This window comes from Rhineura floridana, chromosome 8 (assembly GCF_030035675.1).
Source record: "Rhineura floridana isolate rRhiFlo1 chromosome 8, rRhiFlo1.hap2, whole genome shotgun sequence".
Lineage (NCBI taxonomy): Eukaryota > Metazoa > Chordata > Lepidosauria > Squamata > Rhineuridae > Rhineura > Rhineura floridana.
The window spans coordinates 2748620-2772708 of NC_084487.1; the positions used below are offsets into that span (position 1 = coordinate 2748620).

General features: G+C 47.8%; 1 protein-coding gene across 1 annotated transcript; it reads left to right on the forward strand.

The window, feature by feature from the left end:
* Positions 1-1021: 1021 nt before the first annotated feature.
* Positions 1022-22265, forward strand: MIOX (myo-inositol oxygenase). The gene is made up of 10 exons (XM_061582635.1): positions 1022-1032; positions 6163-6243; positions 9416-9496; positions 9871-10033; positions 11022-11089; positions 11934-12043; positions 12571-12638; positions 14097-14146; positions 20646-20758; positions 21990-22265. The coding sequence occupies exons 1-10, from the start codon at positions 1030-1032 to the stop codon at positions 22096-22098; spliced, it is 846 nt and encodes a 281-aa protein (XP_061438619.1). The 5' UTR covers positions 1022-1029; the 3' UTR covers positions 22099-22265.
* The last annotated feature ends 1824 nt before the right edge of the window (positions 22266-24089 follow it).

Genomic DNA, 24089 nt, shown 5'->3' on the forward strand with positions numbered 1-24089 from the left:
GAGAAGACTGTGGGGAGATACGATAGCACTCTTCAAGTACATGAAAGGTTGCCACACAGAGGAGGGCCAGGATCTCTTCTTGATAGTCCCAGAGTGCAGGACATGGAGTAAGGGACTCAAGTTGCAGGAAGCCAGATTTCGACTGAACATCAGGAAAAACTTCCTGTTAGAGCCATACGACAATGGAACCAATGACCTAGGGAGGTAGTGGGCTCTCCGACACTGGAGACCTTCAAGAGGCAGCTGGACAGACACCTCTTGAGGATGCTTTGGTTTAGATTCCTGCATTGAGCAGGGGGTTGGACTTGATGGCCTTCCAGCTCTACTATTCTCTGATTCTCTGATTCTACCACTGATCTAGGGCCCTTCCACAAAGACTTCTGGCTTGGAAACCTGCTTCTAAATTTCAGAGTGGCAGAAATAGTTGCGATTGCTCAGGGCTGAGGGAACTGCATTTCACACATGCTCAGAGACACACCACGTTTCAGGCCGAGTCCAAGCTTAAATTAAGCCTTCGTTAGGCTGGCTTCTTGTTGTTGCTCTCTGTTTGTTGGCTTATTTTCTTTCCCCAACAAATCCACCTTGTCCCAACACATGAAGGAGCAAGGAACAGCGTCATTACTGCCAGGGTTGCTGGCCTGGTCAGTCTCACCCCATGTGCCCTGAGCTGCAGGCTGTGCTCTCCAAGGCAGCTGGCCAAGCATCAACCTCCGTTCTGATCAGGGGGCACCCAGAGCTCATTTCTGTGCAAAGTTAGAGGAAGGATTTCTGTCTGTCACCCTCATAGGACGCTGGAGTCCTCTCCTCCTCCTTGCAGGATGCTGCAAACCTCAGACATTAACTGCTTGCTCAGATGCTCTGTTCAAAAAGGAGTTTGGCCCCTAGTAGGTTAACGGGTGACTTATTGCCCTCTGTTCCGGTTAGTTCAGGCTCATCTTGCATAAGACCGGAGGCTATAAACACCAGAGCAGGTGTTTCTGACTCCTAGATTGTTGCCTTCCCACAGCTGCAAGGATGAAGGTGTTGACCATGGTGAGTGAACCTCTCCCTCCCTCCCCAAGCAAATATTCCCTGCTGGAAGAAAGCAGAAGGCCAAATGGGAAAGGACTGGGGGAGATAGACCCCTCCCCAAAAGACAGGCACACCAGGACAGGAGACGAAAACTGGGAATACAGGGATGAGAGAAAAACCCCACGCTTTCCATCATCTAGGCCCCTGAACAACTCCAGGGCTCTCAGCAATTAACAGGGTCTAGAGCCTACAAATCTGAAGCTCCCTCTTTTTTATATACATACAAAAAATCTGAGGCTTGCGTCCAAACACTCACCTGCGCGCCAGGACCAGGCTGTGGGATTGCATGGCTGAGAGGAGATGATTCCCAGCTGGATGACATGAGAGCCCCAGAACTCTTGTGAGATTCTGCAGGATCTTGCAGGGAGGCACCATTACTGCTGATAAAAAGCCTGGTGCCACACCATTTTGGCCTCTCTGTTTCTCCTCCCTTGCAGAGCTCACCCACCCCACCCACTCCTGGTTTAGGAGCGCCCTCTGAGCCATTAAGTGGTCCCTGGTTAACAGAAAGGAATTTTTCCTCCCTCAGTGAATAGCAAGAGTTAGGCATTATCTTTATTTTGTCACGGCTTTGTGAAATGGCATTGGACAGGATCTTTAACCTAAGGGGTGGGGATGGCATGCAGAGAATGGCCCAAGCCACATAGCTCTGGTTGCCAGTAGGACTCCAGATGCCTGGCATGTACCACACTGGGCCCATTTTACGTTGGCCAACTCCCAAGAGTGTGCCTCATAGGGGTGGGAAGACCTGTATGTTGTGCTTCTCTCAGTTTCTCATTTTTCCAATGTTAAATTCAGTTCTCCACATTTCTGCAGCAATCTGTGAATATTTTTTTTAAATCCTCCTGAAAATTCTCCAGCATTTTAGTGCAAATTTCTCTAAACACATTTTTGTAGACAGTGTTGACAAAAGCACACATTTTTGCAAGCCATTTCTTACCATTTCATGTCTTTTTGCCTGTTATTTTCACTCATGTATTCATTTTGATGCACACTTTCCCCTAATATATGCATTTTTGTGAATGCTGTTTAGCTGGCAAACTGCACCCCAAAATTCTAATGAATGCGAATTTCGAAGGATGGCTGTGTTTCCGTTCTCATATTGTTTCTGAAATTGTGAATTTGATAAATTCTGCTTGAAATGTGAACTGAATCAAAATTCTCAAGCATCCCTATCTCCTCAGTAGTTGTTCTGAGGTGGTTGTCAGAAAGCAGCCGTGTTGTTTGAAGGGACATTGATTAATCTGTGCCCAGTGCCATGCCAACCCTGCTTCCCTGCTGTAATCAATAAAGTTGTGGCATGTCTCAACCCACTCCAGCTTCTGGTCTGTTAATTCCTGCACCTTGTCCAGAGGGGCAGCATAATGTGCAGACACACCCAGAAGAATATTTTTCTAGCCCTACAAAGTGCGGAGTAATACTGAGGGTCCAATTTCCCATTTGGGGCAAGTTTGCTCTGAAGGCAACAAGCAGCAGCTGTGATGGGACATTTATTTATTTCGCTTTCCTGCCTGGTTCTTCTACACACCTGAGCTATAGATTTGATATGGGGAACAGGAGTTTTCTGTTAGGCGAAGAAGCTCTGGGCATGTCACCCCATCTTTTTTTGGAATCCCCTTTTGCCTAGGACTGGCCAAAGGCATTTGTTTGCACCCCAAGCAATGCCAAAGCATGCTCCTTGGCATTGCGAGAGACCCTGGCCATGCACCTCTCAAAACATGCGTTGCTCCCTAGGTGACCAATTACTTTATTTAGTTTTTATTATTTGATTTATATCCCGCCCTTCCTCCCAGCAGGAGCCCAGGGCAGCAAACAAAAGCACTAAAACACTAAAACACTTTAAAACATCATAAAAACAGACTTTAAAATACATTAAAAGAAAACAACTTTAAAAACATTTTTAAAAGCTTTGAAGACATCTTTAAAAAAAGGTTAAAAACATATTGTTTAAAATAAAAGATTTAAAAAATCTTAAAAAGCAAATCCAACACAGAAGCAGACTGGGATAAGATCTTAACTTAAAAGGCTTGTTGAAAGGTGTTTAGTAGGTGCCAAAAAGATAACAGAGATGGTGCCTGTCTAATATTTAAGAGGAGGGAGTTCCACAGGGTAGGTGCTGCCACACTAAAGGTCCTTTTCCTGTGTTGTGCAGAACGGACCTCCTGATAACATGGTATCTGCAGGAGGCCCTCACCTGTAGAGCGCAGTGATCAACTGAGTTTGTATGGGGTACAGTGGTCAGGCTATCCCGGTCAAAAAATGGCCACAGCTGTCTTAGCAGCTGAAGCTGGTAAAAGGCACGCCTAGCCACTGAGGTCACCTGGGCCTCTAGCAACAAAGATGGATCCAGGAACACCCCCAGACTACGGACCTGCTCTTTCAGAGGGAGTACGACTCCATCCAAAGCAGGCAACGGACCAATTATCCGAACTCGGGAACCACCAACCCATAGCACCTTTGTCTTGCTCGGATTGAGACTCAGTTTATTGGCCCTCATCCAGCCCACCACCGAGTCCAGGCAGCGGTCCAGGGCTTGCACGGCCTCTTCCAATTCAGATGTTATGGAGGAATAGAGCTGGGTATCGTCAGCATACTGCTGACACCTCGCCCCAAATTATTTATTTTATTATTTATTTATTTTATTACATTTTTAGACCGCCCTATAGCAATAAGCTCCCAGGGCGGTGTACAGCATATCTCCTGATGATCACTCCCAAGGGCTTCATATAGATGTTAAACAGTATGGGGGACAAGATGATACCCTACGGCACCCCACAGCACAACTGCCAGGGAGCTGAAAGACAATCACCCAATGCTATTCTCTGAAAACGACCCTGGAGATAGTAAACACAGTGCCTCCAATACCCATCTCACCAAGTCAGCCCAGAAGGATACCATGGTCAATGATATCAAAAGCTGCTGAGAGATCAAGTAAGAATAACAGGGTCACATTCCCCCTAGTCCTTCTCCCGATAAAGGTCATCCATCAGGGTGACCAAGGCCGATTCAGTCCCATAATCAGGCCTGACCACAGACTGGGATGGGTCAAGATAATCTGTTTCATCCAAGAGTACTTGCAATTGCTGCGCCACAACCCTCTCAATCATCTTCCCTTGAAAGGGGGTATTTGTGATCGATTGGAAATTGTTGCAGACCAATGGGTCCAGGGTGGGCTTTTTCAGGAGCGGTTGGATCACTGCCTCTTTCAGGGTGGCTGGAACTGCTCCCTCCCGCAGTGATGCATTGACCACACCCTGGATCTACTCGGTCAACCCCCCTCAGCAAGCTTTAATAAGCCAAGAAGGGCAAGGGTCGAGAGGACACATTGCTGGCTGCATCATTGCAAGCGCCTTGTCCACATCATCAGCCGCATCAACTGAAACCGTTTCCAAGAGGTTGCAGCAGACGTTGCACTGGACACCTCATTGGGGACTACAGTAGATGTGGATGGGGCATCAAGACTGCTATGAAGGCAAACAACTTTACCCTGGAAGTGCCTTGTAAACAATTCACAGTGGGCCTCTGAAGGGTCTAAGGCACCTTTTCCTGGAATTGATGTCAACAGACCCCTGACAATATGGAAAAGCTCCACTGGACGGCTACTTGAGGATGTGATGGAGGCAGAGAAGTGGGCCTTCTTCACTGCCCTCACCACCGCACAGTAGGCATGGTTATGATGTTTTACTCGTGCCCGATCAGCCTCACAGCATGTCTTTCACCAGTTGCACTCTAGCTGTCGTCCAGCCTGTTTCATTGCCCTTAGCTCACTGGTGTACCAGGGTGCAAACCGGGCTCCACAATGCCGGAGAGGGCACTCGGGCAACCATGTGAAGAGCCTAATGTGCCTCGCTGTTCCACAGCGTGACAAGGGCTTCAACAGAGTCACCTGCTCTATCTACTGGGAACTCCCCCAGGGCATTCAGGAATCCAGTGGATTCCATAAGTCTCCGGGGGCGGACCATCTTAATCTGTCCACCACCCCTGCAGAGAAGGATCGGAGCCACAAGTCTAAACTTCACCAGGAAGTGGTCTGACCATGACAATGGGGTGACATCCACACCCCCATCTCCAGACCACCCCTTCCTCCATCTGGAGCAAAAACCAAGTCGAGGGTGTGCCCTGCCCTATGCATCGGGCTGGTGACAACTTGAGACAGCCCCATGGTCATCATGGAGGCCATGAAGACCCGAGCTGGAACACTAGAGGCAGCCTCAGCATGGACATTGAAATCACCCAGGAGGTCTTCTGTATCTTTAAAAGTTGTACAGGGGGAAGGGAGAATTCCACCTTGTGGTTTTTCCCATTACAGTGTTGCCAGAACACCTGCACTTGGCTGACTTTCTCTTCTCCTAAAGATACAGGATCAGCCTCAGGCCCTGAACCTGGCAACCCTAACAACACCACATCTGGTAGTAAATTTCCTCAGTTAATTATGGTGCCTGCCTGAGTCCTTTTTATTGAGCATTCATGATTATTCATAATAGTATCATGGTGGTTATACGTGATCCCACTTTCCAGACTGTTTATGCCTGAAAAAGTCCCAAGTCTAATACGGCTTTGTTTCCAGTCAGTGCATGCTCTGTAGTTTCCTGCTGAAATCCTGTCACTTTATATACCACAGATGTTCCAGGGGTTTATGTTTTGTCCCACTTTTGCTGCCCTGTAGTGCAACAGTGCCCCCCCCCCAGAAAACAACATTGCAGTAACATTAAGGAAGCATCACAGAACATCTAATAAAGCAGAATGGTGTGTAGACAGTCCAGTATAAACCCACCACTAATGCACTATTGTTGCATCAATTACATGTTGCAGAAGACACCTGCAAACCCCCCCTCAAAACCCCACCACCAATCTGAAGAGGCCTTGTGTTGTGCGAAGGAGGCTCTCTCTTGTCTGTACTGATTCTGCTGTCTAACATCTGCAATGGTTGATCCTGACTTCTACTGTTAAGAAACTAGGGAGAAATCTTTCTGGATCATCATCTTCTTTCTGCTGTAGATAGAGATGTAGGCAGCAATTCTGAACAGTGCTGCTAGGCAGGTCTTCTCCTGTGCTCTCCAATTCCACCTCTGACAGACCCTCTTTCCTCAGGGGTGTGACCCTTCTGAGATTTACCGACCAGATCAGGAGGTTGAGAGTGGGAAGTCAAAGGAGGACTACAGGAATTTCAAGGTAAGTGGAGAACAGCCACCTTCCCTGCCATGATAATGGCCTTGTTTTCCAAGTAGCACCAGAGGTGTCCAGGGTAGGGACTGAGTTGGTGTCTACCAATGGGACTCCGTTCTCTCCCTGCCAAAGCAGCTCTAAAGAAACAGTCTCCATCTCAAATTCCAAAAAGCACAATATTTGGGGTTCATGCCAGTAGAGCCATGAACCCCACCCAGGCACCTAAAACACAGAGATAAAAAAGGTTAAGTTTTTAAGATTACAAACAAAACAGAACTTCAGATGAAGTAAAGCTCTTACAAAGTCACTCATGCACCAAAAAAGTGTGAAAATTACAAGTTAAAGGCACCCACGACGCAAGCAGTAATGATGTCCTGTATTTCTATATTATCTATGCTCCATGCATGCCTGAACACTTTGCCTTGGTCTTTTGAACCCTGCTCCTATTCTTCTGCAGGTTGGGGCAACCCACTGAAGCTCAGGAGGACACAGTGGGGTGGCGGGGCAGGAGGAGAGGCACCTAAGAGCGCACTCACCCTCTTCTTCCCTTGTGCACTTGGATGGGATGAGCATGAGGGAGAAGAGAATCCGTCTGCAGTGGGAAGCTGCACATGGAAGATGCTGGTTGATGGAAGACATAGATAAGACTGTGGCAGGCAGGCATTAATAAGACAACGCTGTCATGAGTTGTCACACAAACGACAGCCGAAACAAACACACAAAGGAAGTCCTGCACTCAGGAGCAAGCCGGCAGCTCCGTTTACAGCGAATGAATTCTGTGTTTAGAATGTGGAAGCTGAACACAGCAAGTCTGCAAGCCTGACATTTTGAAAACACTTCAGCAGGGAGTGTTACTTTGCTCCTTTTACTTTTGGTTAAACTTGCACAAGGTTGTACTTTGCAGTTTAAGATACGCTTTGGTTCTCATGATTAAGAGTGTAGCATTTACTAGAATAATATCTGATTAGAAATACCCGGGATCTCTGTTAAAGTGTTGCTGCCACAAAGGGTGAGGTTGAAAGACCACGGGAAATGTGACTAAGTTGTGTGGTATTGTGCATTGGTGTGGTTCACTTCTTTTGGCAGGCATGGCCCAGGCAGGCGATCTATAAATATTCAAAATAAAATAAAAAAATTATAAGAAGTGGCAGGCGAGCATGATTCATGAAACAGCTGAACGTCAGCTAATTATATAAGTCTTCTCTTGGGGAGGAGACAACAACGGGTGGAATTTCACTGTTGCTGAAAGCACTTCAGGGAAGGCTAGTCATAGCTCAGCGGCAGAGCATTCTTTATCAGCATTGTTATAGTTTGCCCAATGGTTTAAAAAGGAAAACAGGCAAATAACAGATAGTCCGGTTAGTACAAGGGCGTCTGCCTGTGCAACCGGATGTTCTTTTCTCCACACCACCCCAAATCTGTTCTGGCAGTTCCTGCAACCATCCAGAGCAGTGGGCTTTTTTGGAGCGGGATGGGGATCCGTGGGGAGAGTAGAGGAACAGGGACTCCAGTTCCTAAGCTGAGCTTAGTAGGTGGGATGTGCCCAGTTTGGCTCTACAACAAAGCCTTCTGGTTCAGGACTGCTCCGTGTCATTCCTCTCTAGACAGACGCACACACACACACACACATCAAGAAGACGTTCCTTGAGCCACAGATCTTGAGGCTGGCCAATCCTGTGCTCGGTGTTGCTGACAGGAGAAGCAAAAAAGCGGTGTTTTATTATGTTGTGCCTGCAGCATCCCCAGAGATGCACCCACAGTGCTCCCTGCAGGGCATTAAAGCAATCAGACCTTCTGTCCACAACCTCATTGAATCGACTAGGAAAGCAGGGTAATATTATGGCTCAGACTGCTGGCTGACCATTCCTTGATGCTGGCTGGTAGGTGTGGACTGACTGGCAGACGGGAGCCGATGGCTGTTGTTGCTTTCGCTTCCTGCTGTTACATCCCACTTTTCCTCCAAGGAGCTCAAGGTGACGTTCACGGTTTTCCCCTCCCCATTTTATCCTCAGAACAACCCCTGTGAGGTAGGTTAGGTGGAGAGACAGTGACTGGCCCAAGGTCACCCAGTGAGCTTCATGGCTAAGTCAGGATTTGAACCCTGGTCTCCCAGGTGCCAGTCCAACACTCTAGCCACTATGACACCACTGGCTAGGTCAAGAGAAGGCCTCTTGGTAGCTGGAGACCTCTCTGTGTTTGGGGATGAGCTTGGGGCGGCTGGCATCACTCCCACGGAAGGAAGGGGAGGGAACTGCTTTTGCTGTTTCAAAGAGGCAGGGAACGAGAGCAGGACGAGAGCTACGAGCTGAAAATTGCCACTTACTGAACTGATGACAGGCAAGACCATTGCTCTGGCAGTTGGCAGCTGTGCTCCAGGGGCACCTGTGCTAAAATCACCAATGCTGCTGCCCACCTGGCTTCTTATAGGGGAAGGGATGTAGCTCAGGTGGGAGAGCACCTGGCTTGCATGCAGAAGGCCCCACGTTCAGTCCCCAGCAGCATCTCTAAGTAGGGCTGGGAGTAGGGCTGCCTGAAACCCTGGAGAGCTGCTGCCAGCCAGTGTGGACAATACTGAAAGAGAAGGACCAATGGTCTGACTCAGTATAGGGCAGCTTCCTATATTCCTAGGTAGTCAGCAACTAGAGCAGCCAGTAGTCCAACTGGGCAAGAGCACTCAAGGGAAAGGAAAGAGCCAAGTCCCTTTTGCTTGCTTCCTTGATGTTGCTGCCAGCAGTTTTGTCATAGACTGTGGCTGAAGGTGAAAGACACCTGCCCGTCCCCCCCACACACACATAGGGTGAAATCACTCCACTCTTGGTCTAGGCAGGGGTGGGAGATTTCAGCCAGCAAATGGGCAGTGCAGGCAGTGGGTGGCTCTTGGCTCTCACTCCATCTTGGGCTGCAAGTCCTTGGAGTTGCTAAGGCTGGTCTCTGGGCTGGATTGGGCCCATGTACCAAAATTTCCTCCCACTGCTTCAGAAACTGTAAGAGAGGGATGGGGAACCTGTAGCCCTCCAGACGTTCATAGGCACCAATTTCCATCAGCCAGCATGGCCAGGTCTCAGGGGTGATGGGAGTTGTAGTCCAACAACATCTGGAGGGCCACAGATGTCCCCCACTCTTGTTCTAAGAAAACAGACAGATCTACCCAAAGTCCCTCTAAATTGTGTCTTTTCAGGAGGGGCCGCTGACGGAACGAGTATACAACACATACCTGCTCATGCATACCAACCAGACAGTGGAATTTGTACGGAAGAAGGTAGGTTTGCTGGAAGAGGAGACCCAAATCTCTCTCATGATTTGGGGTCTCCAGCACTAGGGAGGCTCATCACATCCAACTTTTAGCAGCAATAATACATGCTTCTCTCCAACTCTTGTATAAATCCTCAAAAGTCTCACCAAAAAAGTACGTCAGAAAAAGCAAGCAAAACTCTCTCTGCCTCCTGAAACTTTGCAAACATTTCCCAAAATCTCTCTATGCTAGGCTTGCTTCCCAGCTTGGTTTAAATGTCTGGGCCCTTCCATCTTTAAAACCTCATCTAGCTCCCAATGCCTTTTCTTTAAAAAATTATGCCGGGAGAAGCCTCCACCCCACTGTTCAATAACAGTGTCCTCACAGTCCCCTCTCCCTAGAATGAGGAGTACGGGGGCTGCAGCCTCCGTCGGATGACCATCATGGAGGCCTTGGACCTGCTGGGCAATGTGGTAGATGAGTCAGACCCGGATGTTGATTTCCCCAACTCCTGTCATGCCTACCAGACAGCAGAGGGCATCCGGAAGGTGCACCCTGACAAAGGTGAGTTGTGCTAGTGACCCCCTTCCCTCACAATGGTGGGAATAGATTTCTATTCTTCTTCCCCTGACAGAGGAGGCACGCCTCTGGATACCAGTTGCTGGGAATCGCAAGTTAGTGGGGAGAACTCACTCCCACAGGACGGAGCGATGGCCGCTAAATTTGGATGGCTTTAAGAGAGGATTAAACAAATTCATGGAGCATCAGTGGCTACTGTCCGCGACGGCAATGCTCTGCCTACGTAGTCGAAGGCAGTATGCTTCCGAATACCCGTTGCTGGAAACCACAGGAGGTTGTGATGCTGTTGTGCTCAGGTTTGGGGTTTCCTGGAAGAGGCATCTGGTTGACCACTGTGAGGACAGGATTCTGGCCTAGGTGGGCCATTGGCCTGCTCCAGCCAAGCTCTTGTATTCTGGAGAGCCCAGAAGGGACATCTTAGAAGCTCCTTTAAGTCTAATTATTCCTCTTCTGGTGTCACAGGCAATTTCAAGTAGGCATAAGACAGAGATATAAGGAACTACTTTATGCTGTGTTAAACCACTGACAGGCCTGCGCCGTCTGTTTTGACTGGTGTCATTGGCTCTTCAAGGCCTCGAGCAGAGAATGGTCTTTTGCAATCTGATGCCAGTGACTGCAAGCAAGATTTGTGTTTTGCCCCTGAGCTGTGGCCATCTCCAACACTCGCACAAACGTGGTCCACACTCAGTGCTGAATCTCTAAGTCAGTCTTTCCCAACCTGCTGACCTCCAGATGTTTTGGACTACAACTCCCATCAGGCCCAGACAGCACAGCCATGCTCCCATCAGTCCTAGCATCATACAGCCATGCTGGCTGGGTGGTCCTGATGGGAACTGTAGTCCAAAACACCTGAAGGGCACCAGGTTGGGGAAGACTGGTCTACACGGACAAAAGGGAGGGAGAGAATAGAATTTCTTCAGTGCCAAAATGTAACAGTTTTGGGAAACGCACCCTTTTTCTCTCTTCTTGCCAGATTGGTTCCACCTGGTTGGACTTCTTCACGACATGGGAAAGGTCTTGGCCCTTGCTGGTGAGCCACAAGTAAGAAGAAGAGTGGCCTTCCCAGCCTTCCCCATGATGACCATTAAACAAGTTGCCATCTCTGCAGCTCTCTTGCCAAATGCCCAGCCCATACCTCAATCGCCAGAAAAGAGCATTGTCTCCAGATGGAGCACCCTCTCACCTCCCTGCGTAGGGTTAGGGTAACCCTTCCCCACCCAAGATATTTTCCCCATCCGGGCATTTAGCAAGATGTACCCTGAAAAAACCACCCAGGGGGAAGACTTAACCCTCCCCCTATTCCCTAACCTGCATCTGTGGCCTTTAGTTCAACTTATTTTGTATTTTATTTATTGATTCCACTGTACATTTCTTAGATACATCAGTTTGAAGTGGAATAACGACAATAATTATACCCACTGAAGTTTGTGCAAGGACTTCCATTTGCACAACTTCCCATCCCTATCCTCACTCATGGCCCCCCAATCTATTCTGTGGTTCCCCCCAACCCTCCAAAGTGCATTTGGGTTGGTGGGTGCAGGGGGCAAACAGGGAGAGAGGAGAGGGAGGGGAAGTTGTGTTTTGCATGAACAGGACAACTTCATTGCATACAACGTAATTAATTAATTATTGTGGATCTTTGGGAACTCCACCTCAGGTCCTCGGAGGGTAACTACCTCTCCCAGAGAAAAACAACACCCCCAGTCCTTGCTCTTCAGAACAGGTTTATTCTTACTAAAAATAAATGTTATTTTGAGCCACCGCAAGGCCGGAATAAAGGCTAAGCCACCAAGGCCAAGGGGGCAAACAGGTTTATTGCCATGCCGCCCTGCAGGACCCAAAGGAAGGAGGTGGCTGCTCCCTGACCTGCTCTTCCTCCCTGTAGTGGGCCGTGGTGGGGGACACCTTTCCGGTGGGCTGCAAGGTCCAGGACTCTGTTGTCTTCAGGGACTCCACTTTCCACGACAACCCCGACATGAAGGACCCCTTGTACAAGTAAGTTTTGCTTGCCTTGCCCGCTCTTTTCTTTCATTTGCTGAGCAGGAGAAGGAGAGTCTCTGCCCTTGGAGAGATGCTTTTGTTTAAAACACAGAGCTTGGAGGAACAGAAGCCAACAGGCGATTGGACCCCAGTCCTCATTGCCTCCCACCCCAGCAACTGTGAATAGAAGAGTTGGCTCCTAATGGTTGCCAGCCACTGCCTGTTGCCTTCATCATCTCCTGGAACCTGTCAATCAGCCCAGCAACTTTCACTCCAAAGATATTGGTATCAATTTGGAGGGGTGGTATTGGCAGCAACCAAGGCCTCCTGCATGCCAATATTTGATGTCCTGTCTCCATCCCACACCCTTTTGGCCCTTGCAAGCTTCCACCCCAATCCATCAGATCCATACTCAAGGAACCCAAGATGCTTTCCCTTCCTCACCTGTTGCTAAGACCACTGGGCCAAGCTTAGGAAAAAGCCTGAGATCAGAGCAGCAGTAAGCCATCAAGGTATTAAGTCTCTCTCTCTCTCCTCTTCAGCACTAAGTATGGGATCTACCAGCCTCACTGTGGCCTGGAGAAGATCCTGATGTCCTGGGGCCATGATGGTAAGAGCTCGAGTATGGCACCTGGGGAAGACAGGTGCCCATCCACTCTGCCTTTTAACTTGGTCTTTTGCTCAAATGTACAAGTCCAAGTATTATTATTTTTCAAAGTTGACTTTTGAGGGGGACCTTAGACCAGGAGTGGGCAGACTTCAGGCTTGCAGGATCTACTAGTAGAAAATGAAGAACCCCAAGATCTACCACCAGAGATAGATACAAAAGGCATACACTTAGAATTAAAGAATTCTGAGTTCGGAATTTGTTTTGAGGAGCTGAACTGAGCTCCATGCAAATATCCACCACTCCTGCCCCCTAACCCCTTTCGTCATTTCAGCAATATAACTGAGAGGGCAGGAGTCACTTTGCTGTTGCCATTGTTAAATAATTGGGGATTAGAAATCCTTGCCAATCTACTTCACATTATCCAGAGATCTACCAGTAGATCCCAATCAACCCATTGCCAATCTCTATGTTAGACCTTCACAAAGTCTTAGCTTAAGATGGTTTGCTAAGGTCAGTATCCCACCTTTTGATGCTCTAATGCTCCCAGACCCAAGAGCTTTCATAACTGAATGTTGGAAACCCCCCAAATTAGAGCCTAAACATTTTAATCTCACCAGAGCACTTGCTCACAGCTATTTCCCCCAGATTCATTTCAGCAGTACCCATAATACAGCATTTACAATAGAGAATACTGAAGTCCCTGCTGAGCCTTGGACAGAATCCAGTTTTATCCCTGTTTTGCCAGTCAGCCTGGGGGTTCAGGACTCAAGCTTTTGAAGTGGATCTTGTGGCAGGGAGCCTGGGTGCCAACACCTACGGGCACGTCCAGATAACCTGTTTATTCAGCTTTCATCCTGCTTTGTTTGCATTAAGGGCAGAAACACACTCACTGTTCTGCCGGTTCCAGTGTCTTTCCACCTCTCTCTTCTGAAAATGGGGGCACAACGCTAGTCAAACCCCGCTTCTTTTTACTGTAAAACCTGGTGGGAGCAGCTTGAGTGCATTTTTTAAAAATTCAGCTTCAAAGAGATTTTGCAACTGATCGTCGGATCAACCCGTTCCCCCTCCAGGTGTGGCTAATGGAAACTCTTTGCTCTGGCAACTAGTATGCTCACAGCCTCAGTTTGTGGGGAGGTTAGATGTTAGCTGTTTATTGAGAATTCATTCTGATTTGTTTGTGGGGAGCTTACATGATGTTGGATCAAACAATTGATATCCCATAACATCAACTGCATTTCCCCATCACTTTCTTTTTCACAAAAGCCTGATTTGGGGGGGGGGTGTGGCAGTGACCTACTGCACAAGAGTGCCGAATCACCTTTAATTGTGCAACCTGAATTTGTATGTGATTGAATCCCATCCGCAAAATAGCAACAGTCTAGAAGTGACCTAAGAAGCAACAACAGGGACCACCATATGGCCCAGCCTCTTCTCTCTTCCCTTTTCTTCTCTCTCCAGAATACATGTACAAAGTGATGAAGCACAACAAATTTGCCCTCCCTCGGGAGGTAAGTGTGAGGAAATCACAGTGAGTCCAAGTATCTCTGCTTCTTCCTACTCTCTGCTTTGCAGCTTGGGAGATTTTAAGGATGTTACACACATGCACCAGAGTTCTTTAACTGCCTCCACCAGCATCAAATATCTGAGGCAGGAAGGGCTCAGGTTGGTGAGACGGTGAAGGGAAGGAAATGATGGGGTACGATTATCTCCATCCCAGTACACGTAAATACATGCATAAGGATGCGGACTCCCCCTTTTCCCCCCTCTTCCACTTCCCTTATAAAGCTATCTCAGTGTTCTGAGCTGGTTCAAGTTGGATCATAAAGTACAATCAGCACCACTGGAAAATTAAACAAACACTCTCCAAAGCAAACATTTCAGGTCCGTTTACTAGCAGGCCGTGCCGCTGAAGTCTGTGCGAGACCTTTCGCAGTGGAGCTGGTTCCTTTGATCAGAGATTAGCTCCACACCTCAGTGCAAGAAAGGCTTAGCGCTCCCACATAAATAACTATAGCGAACATACGGCAGAGCTGAGCCTTCAGCAACACGGCGTAGGCTTGGGGGAGGGCGACATGTCTTGGGCTGCGGTTCTTGCTGCAAGGGCTGCTGTGTTAGCGAAGTGTCATCTGTAAAATAATGAGTGCGCATGGGATCTCTCCTGCATATTGCTGTGTGCCTCCCCAATCTCCAAGCGGTGAGATTTCCGGGGTCCCTGCGCTCCTCCAGGGTTTGGTTTCCTTTGGGAAGGTCAGCGGAGGCTGCAGTGTCTCGATGAAATATGGTTTGTTTCAGAGCTTGGAAAAGTTACTTTTTTGAACTACAACTCCCATCAGCCCAATCCAGTGGCCGTGCTGGCTGGGGCTGATGGGAGTTGTAGTTCAAAAAAGTAACTTTTCCAACCTCTGGTTTGTTTGTTTACACACATTCCAACCTGAGCTTAGGATGGAGGGGTTCAAGGCATCAGCAGCCCAATATCCACCTTTTCCATCTGGGTTGCAGGAGGCACCCCAAATGCCCTGGTGCAGAGAGCCAGTCTCTCTGCCTGCCTCCAGTCACCAGCCTTTCTCTCCACACTACTAAATCCACAAACCTCTCCTAGGCTCCAGGAGGGGGAAGGAAAGGCTCTCCTGAAGAGTTTCAATGACAAAAGGATCGTCCTGGCTCATTCATCAGTTGCTGGGCACCTAATAGGCCCATTAACTACCTGGCCACTCTATTTGTTTAACAAAAGAAATTCATCTGGCTAGCAGAGCCAGCCCCAAGGCACAGGATTCCAAATCAGAGGCTGGAAAGGGGACCCACAGGAATCATCCATTCCAACCCCCATGCCCATAACAGTATCAATTATTTTCTGTTCTCTCCCCACCCCATGTGCTTGACATACAGTGCATGGCACATAGCCACTTAGAGGGCGACAAAGAACAGTAGAAGGACTCAGATGCCCACCCCTCTCCTGCACCAAAATGCACTCTGCCTTGTGTATGACTTCTTCCCCAACTGCAGCAGGGGTGAGATGCTCTGTGCAGCTGGTTCTCTATGCATGGACAGAGCAGAAAAGTATTGCGTGGAGTTAGGAGCATCTAACCATCTTGGCCAATCTGGGGAGGAGTCAGTGGTCGTGGTGCACGTTGGCACCAACGACATGGGGAAATGCAGCCGTGAGGTCCTGGAAGCAAAATTTAGGTTGCTAGGTAGGATGCTGAAAGCCAGGACCTCCAAGGTGGCTTTCTCTGAAATGGTACCGGTTCCACGCACAGGACCAGCCAGACAGGCCCAGCTTTGCAGTCTCAATCCGTGGATGAGACGATGGTGTCGGGTGGAAGGGTTTGGATTTGTTAGGCACCGGGGAACATTTTGGGACAAGCCGGGCCTGTACAAAAGGGACGGGCTCCACTTGAACTAGAATGGAACCAGACTGCTGGCACGTAAAATTAAAAAGGTAGCAGAGCAGCTTTTAAACTGACTGAGGGGGAAACCCGACAGGAGCTGAGGAAGGTCCGGTTCGGAATAAACCTCCCCCCTGGGATAAAAACCAAAGAAATGATGAAATTTTAAAAGGGGTAGGCCTAGAAGTAGGCATTGTGAGAGCAGGGGCACAGGATATAAATTCAGCAGAGCAAAATTACCACAGGCCAAACCACAAGTGCCAAAGACACTTGAAGAGAGACACTGCTTACAAGTGCCTGTACGCTAATGCTAGGAGCATGCGAACCAAGATGGGAGAACTGGAGTGCTTGGTCTTAGAGGAGAGCATTGATATAGTGAGCATGACGGAGACCTGGTGGAATGGAGAAAACCAGTGGGATACGGTTATCCCTGGATATAAACTATATCGGAAGGACAGGGAAGGACGTATTGGTGGCGGAGTCGCTCTATATGTGAAAGAAGCAGAGCTTGGAAAAGTTACTTTTTTAAACTACAACTCCCATCAGCCCCAGTCAGCATGGCCACTGGATTGGGCTGATGGGAGTTGTAGTTCAAAAAAGTAACTTTTCCAAGCTCTGGTCAAAGAAGGCATTGAATCCAGCAAGCTCGAAACCCCAAAAGAGGCAGACTCCTCCACAGAATCGTTGTGGGTGGCGATACCATGCCCCAGGAGGGACTTAATACTGGGAACGATCTATCGTCCCCCTGATCAAAATGCTCAGGGAGACCTTGAGATGAGATATGAAATTGAGGAAGCATCCAAACTAGGAAATGTGGTAGTAATGGGTGACTTCAACTACCCGGACATAGACTGGCCGCATATGTGTTCCAGTCATGACAAAGAAGCAAAGTTTCTAGATATTCTAAATGACTATTCCCTAGACCAGTTGGTCATGGAACCGACCAGAGGGATGGCAACTCTGGACTTAATCCTCAGTGGGGACCGGGACCTGGTGCGAGATGTAAGTGTTGTTGAACCGATTGGGAGCAGTGACCACAGTGCTATTAATTAAACATACATGTAAATGGCCAATTGCCAAGAAAATCCAACACGGTCACATTTGACTTCAAAAGAGGAAACTTCACAAAAATGAGGGGATTGGTAAAAAGAAAGCTGAAAAACAAAGTCCAGAGGGTCACATCACTCAAAAATGCTTGGAAGTTCTTTAAAAACACTATATTAGAAGCACAACTGGAGTGCATACCGCAGATCAGAAAAGGTACCGCCAGGGCCAAGAAGATGCCAGCATGGTTAACAAGCAAAGTCAAGGAAGCTCTTAGAGGCAAAAAGTCTTCCTTCAGAAAATGGAAGTCTTGTCCGAATGAAGAAAATAAAAAAGAACACAAACTCTGGCAAAAGAAATGCAAGAAGACAATAAGGGATGCTAAAAAAGAATTTGAGGAGCACATTGCTAAGAACATAAAAACCACCAACAAAAAATTCTATAAATACATTCAAAGCAGGAGACCATCTAGGGAGACAATTGGACCCTTGGATGATAAGGGAGTCAAAGGTGTCCTAAAGAACGATAAGGAGATTGCAGAGAAGCTAAATGAATTCTTTGCATCTGTCTTCACAGTGGAAGATATAGGGCAGATCCCTGAACCTGAACTAACATTTGCAGGAAGGGATTCTGAGGAACTGAGACAAATAGTGGTAATGAGAGAGGAAGTTCTAAGCTTAATGGACAATATAAAAACTGACAAATCACCGGGCCCGGATGGCATCCACCCGAGAGTTCTCAAAGAACTCAAATGTGAAATTGCTGATCTGCTAACTAAAATATGTAACTTGTCCCTCGGGTCCTCCTCCGTGCCTGAGGACTGGAAAGTGGCAAATGTAACGCCAATCTTCAAAAGGGGATCCAGAGGGGATCCCGGAAATTACAGGCCAGTTAGCTTAACTTCTGTCCCTGGAAAACTGGTAGAAAGTATTATTAAAGCTAGATTAACTAAGCACATAGAAGAACAAGCCTTACTGAAGCAGAGCCAGCATGGCTTCTGCAAGGGAAAGTCCTGTCTCAGTAACCTATTAGAATTCTTTGAGAGTGTCAACAAGCATATAGATAGAGGTGATCCAGTGGACATAGTGTACTTAGACTTTCAAAAAGCTTTTGACAAGGTACCTCACCAAAGGCTTCTGAGGAAGCTTAGCAGTCATGGAATAAGAGGAGAGGTCCTCTTGTGGATAAGGAATTGGTTAAGAAGCAGAAAGCAGAGAGTAGGAATAAACGGACAGTTCTCCCAATGGAGAGCTGCAGAAAGCGGAGTCCCTCAAGGATCGGTATTGGGACCTGTACTTTTCAACTTGTTCATTAATGACCTAGAATTAGGAGTGAGCAGTGAAGTGGCCAAGTTTGCTGACGACACTAAATTGTTCAGGGTTGTTAAAACAAAAAGGGATTGCGAAGAGCTCCAAAAAGACCTCTCCAAACTGAGTGAATGGGCGGAAAAATGGCAAATGCAATTCAATATAAACAAGTGTAAAATTATGCATATTGGAGCAAAAAATCTTAATTTCACATATACGCTCATGGGGTCTGAACTGGCGGTGACCGACCAGGAGAGAGACCTCGGGGTTGTAGTGGACAGCACAATGAAAATGTCGACCCAGTGTGCGGCAGCTGTGAAAAAGGCAGATTCCATGCTAGCGATAATTGGGAAAGGTATTGAAAATAAAACAGCCAATATCATAATGCCATTGTATAAATCTATGGTGCGGCCGCATTTGGAATACCGTGTACAGTTCTGGTTGCCTCATCTCAGAAAGGATATTATAGAGTTGGAAAAGGTTCAGAAGAGGGCAACCAGAATGATCAAGGGGATGGAGCGACTCCCTTACGAGGAAAGGTTGCAGCATTTGGGGCTTTTTAGTTTAGAGAAAAGGCGGGTCAGAGGAGACATGATAGAAGTGTATAAAATTATGCATGGCATTGAGAAAGTGGATAGAGAAAAGTTCTTCTCCCTCTCTCATAATACTAGAACTCGTGGACATTCAAAGAAGCTGAATGTTGGAAGATTCAGGACAGACAAAAGAAAGTACTTCTTTACTCAGCGCATAGTGAAACTATGGAATTTGCTCCCACAAGATGCAGTAATGGCCACCAGCTTGGACGGCTTTAAAAGATTAGACAAATTCATGGAGGACAGGGCTATCAATGGCTACTAGCCGTGATGGCTGTGCTCTGCCACCCTAGTCAGAGGCAGCATGCTTCTGAAAACCAGTTGCCGGAAGCCTCAGGAGAGGAGAGTGTTCTTGCACTCGGGTCCTGCTTGCGGGCTTCCCCCAGGCACCTGGTTGGCCACTGTGAGAACAGGATGCTGGACTAGATGGGCCACTGGCCTGATCCAGCAGGCTCTTCTTATGTTCTTAATCTAGTTCAGAGGTATCAGCAGTGTCTCTTCAGGGTTTCAGACAGGGATCGCTCCCAGCCATCTCTTGTGATGTCAAGGATTGAGCCTGGGACCCTCTGTGTGCAATACAAGTGCTCTACCACTGAGCGACACAGAGCTTGCAAACATTACTTTTTTGAACTACAACTCCCATCAGCCTAATCCAGTGGCCATGCTGGCTAGGGCTGATGGGAGTTGTAGTTTAAAAAAAGTAACTTTGCCAAGCTCTACGGTATGGTCATCATCACTCAATTGCATCAAGGTTCTCCCCCAGATGTTAGATCCATGATGGCTTCTTCACCTGAGGAAGTCTTTCCTGAGGGGCATGTACATGTGAACACTATTTGTGTTTGGAATCAAGATAGACACAAAGGTGCAGAAGGAAGAAAATAAGTAACTTATCCCAGACGAGCCAAGGCTCTCAAAAGTAGCTTGTTTTGCTCAAAGCCAGATGGTTAAAGAACAGGAGGAGACTCCCCAGTCCATTTCAATGTATAGTAATTTGAGATTCTGATATACTAAACAGAGCACCAGTTTGAAGGTGGCAGTTATTCCAGGTTAAACCATTTGGGGGGGGGGGAATAAAAGGAAAAAAGTGAGGGCAATCAAGATAGCTCAACAGATGCAATTAAAAAAACAACATTCTGCCTTTTGGCAAAAATCTGCTATAATAGCTAAGACAGAACTACTTATCAGCAGTTAATTACAATGCTGTGTACTGGAGAGACAGAACTTACAATAAAACAAGGCTCATGCTAGACAAACATATTTGTTTCCATTCACAGCTGTCCCCCAGCCACTGTTATTTTGCTTTTTGCAGACAAAATGTTTGTGTGTATTTTAAAGCTTTGGCCTCTCAGTTGACAGACTGCAATGAAGAGATTCCCACTTTGACTTAGGGTGCCTCATATAGATCCCGTCTTGCCTTCAGCAAGTCCAAACCTACTCTGAGTCATACAACTTGCCTTGGGGGTGGGGTGGAAATGGAATTCAGGCATTGCCCAAAGCCTCTGCACCCACAGACCTGAACGTGTAAGATCTGAACAGGGTGGTTCATGACAGATGCTCTTGGAGGTCGCTGATTCATAGGGTCGCCGTAAGTTGTAGTGAGCTTGGAGGCACATAACAACAAACACCATGTTCCAAGCAGAGTGGCTAACGTGGGCTGATTTTCTCCACCTTTTGCAGGCTTTCTACATGATCCGCTTCCACTCCTTCTACCCCTGGCACACGGGAGGAGATTACATGCACCTCTGCAGTGACGAGGATCTCCAGATGCTGCCCTGGGTGAAAGAATTCAAGTACGTATTCCCAAGCCTTCAGAGGAAGAGGAAGGGAGGGAGGGATGCCAAGGGGACAGGTAGTTGAATTCACCCACATCTACCCTACACCCTACCCGAAAGGAGGGACTTCAATATTTAAAGTGTGCAGTGATAGCTATGGAATGACCTTTTTGTTTCCTTGACAAACAGCTGAATGGTTTTAGTCCTCTCTTTCAAAAATAAAAACCATACATCTGGTTGTGTGTAGCCCTGACCCTTCTCAGGAACTTGCCTTATACCAAGTCAGACCTCTGGATCTATCCAGCTCAGTGTTGTCTGCACTGACTGGCAGCAGCTCTCTAGGGTTTCAAGCAGGGGTCTCTCCCAGGCCTACTTGGAGATGTCGGGGATTGAACCTGGGGCCTTCTGCATGCAGAGCAAGTTCTCTCCCGTTGAGCCACAATCGTCTTGATCAAGGCCTGTCCTCTCCCACCACATCTGCCCTTATGGACCAAAACTCAGGGCAATTTCACCCTAAGGGGACAAATCCTGCCCGTGTTTGTTATTTTCATATATGCACACCGTGCCTAATATTGCTTTTGTCCAAAAAAGGCTGTTTTTCCCCCAAGGCCATAGCTCTGTTTCAGCACATGGAGGCTTCATGTAAAGCCAGCCCAAAAGCCATCACAGGAGTTTTGTGGGTGAGGGTTTGAGTTAACCCACACAGAGTTACCGGACCACAAGCCAGTAGAGGCAGATGGAATCTCCTAGGCCAGAACCAAACTTGCCTCTAAGGGGTTGGGAATCTTCCCTAAACACGCTGGCTGGGGGCTGGGATAGGATAGAGTAGGGAGAAAGTCTGTCCACCTTCCTTTCCAAAGAGGAAGGGGACATAGCTCTGCGACAGAGCACCTCTTTGCAGGCAGAAGGTCCCAGGTTCAGTCCCCAACAGCATCTCCAGGGAGGGCTGGGAATGTCCCATCTGACACCCTGGAGAGCTTCTGCCAATCAGTGAAGAACACTGAGCTAGATGGATCAACAGACTGGCTCAGCTATGTTCCCATGATGGACACCCTTTGGCTAAAGGCCTATGAGCGAGTGGCATTAAGCTTGGATCTAGCTCCACCACAGTTGCCCTTCCCACTCTGCCCCTATGTGTTGCCACATTAGGCTCCTTCCTGCTTCATGACCCTCTTAGAGAATGCCAGTCCTGAAGTGGATCCAGAAGGTATCAGGCAGTAACCCCACCTTTCTGTCCCACCCTATGCAGCAAGTTTGACCTTTACACCAAGTGTGAAGAGCTGCCTGATCCACAGGAGCTGAAGCCCTACTACCAAGGCCTTGTGGAAAAGTATTGCCCAGGCCAGCTATCCTGGTGATCCTCCAAATGGGCATCACTTCCTCCTCACTGGCCTGGCCTCTTTGCTGAGGTTTCCAGCCTCACCTGCAAAACTGTGGATGTGTCAATCTCTTGGGTGGCTTCACTCCCTCATGCCAAGTTTTCTGCATGGCTTTTAAAAGCGGGTGAAGTGCATTCAAAATGACTCCAGACCATTATTTTAAAATTAATAAAATGCTGTTCAAATTGATGCCTTGTTCTTTCTTTCTGCACCATCTGCAGAACTGCCAACACGATTGGCATCCAGCTTCACAGCCCTGATGCTACCGGGGGGGGGGCAGGTGGTGTTTTTGGCAGCCATGGGGTATCAGGACAGGACCTGCTATCATGGTAAGTGGTATTCAGAGGGGGTTTACCATTGTCTTCCTCCGAGGATGAGAGGCAGTGACTGGCCCAAGGTCACCCAGTGAGAGCTTCATGGCTGTGTGGGGATTCAAACCCTGGTTAAAAAACCAGGACTTCATCATGTCAAGCTGCAACTACCCCCCCTCCCCATGTCATTCTGGTGGTTTGCATAAGCACAATTGACAACAGAAACGTACAAGCCTTATACTGTTGGACTTAAACGCTTCTTTAACAAGCCTGCCAGCTTTCATGGTAATATTAAAACAACTCAGGGAGAATCCACAGATTAAAATAAAACAAAAATGGTGCAAAGGAACACAAAGTGGTTTGGACTCGCCCCCCCCATTCTCATAATTTTTGCCCTCAAATTTTAAAACAGGAGACATGACTACGGTACTTGTAGTCCTATTCGATTGCCCAGTCATGTGAGATGCTCCCTTTGGCTGTTATCAAGTTAAAAAACAAACACACAGCTTCCCACTGACTTTAACAACCATTGCTCCTGTTAAAGTAGATGCTAGGCCCTAACAGCTGCCTGCTGTTGCATCTGCAACAAGGGCTCTCAGCCACCCTCCTGAAGGCCAACTAAAGAAGTCCCTGTAGAACTCTATAGCAGGGGTGGGGAACCTTTGGCCCTCGATATTGCTGAACTACAACTCCCATCAGTCCCAGCAAGCACAGCCAATGGCCAGATAACGGGAGTTGTAGTTCAGCAACATCTGGAGGGCCAAAGGTTCCTTACAACTTGCTCTAAAGACTGATCTAAATTGTCAAATAACTGACATTTCTTGTTTTACTTATGAGATGAACTAAGATTGGTATCCAGCTACATTTGTATTGTGAAAATGATGTCATTTTTTCTGTGAGAAAAAGTTAAAAAAAACTAAACAAAGAGAAGGTGCATTTCAGGTTATCTGTGTTAAAATTTTATGCCACAACTAAGCGATGCTGAGGTCTATGTCACACAGGGAGGGCCTGAACCTCTTTTAGCCCGATTCCCCCTCTGAGGCGAGCAGCCAGCCAGCTTGGTGTGTACCTGTGTTGTGTGTGCAATTTGCATGGGGAAAGTGGCATAGGAAGGACTACAATTGTCTCTGTGGTGGTACAGCCCCAGTTCCTGTTCACTTCTCCCTCAAAGTTTTTTTTTTTAAAACCTAGATGTGAACCATATTACCTAGTTTGGTTCCAAAAAATCAGCTGGGAATCTGCAGAGGAAGGGAAGGAACCGGTATAGCCAGATGCTCCCGTTCACTTCTTGCAGCTTCCACAGGCAGCTGAAGATTGCGAGGAGGGACTCCCAAGACTAAACTTCTGCCCTTGGGGGGAAGTTGCTCTGGGCCTTTCCACTACAGGTTCTCTCCCCCCCCCCCAGCACCATTTGAGAACTGCTGCACCCATTTCCATCAAGCACACCCAGGCAGCCTTCTCACATTTCTGCACTTCCACACAAGCAGCATGTTCACCAGCTCTGGCTTATGAGTGAGGGCTTGATACTGTGGCAGTGGCAGCCGCCGCCCAACTGGACCACCACCGCAAGACTGAAGCAGACAGGCCCTGCCCCAAGTTTGTTTCCCAGTGGAATCACTCTCCTCCCTCCGCCTAACCCGTTTCCCAGCCACACGCATG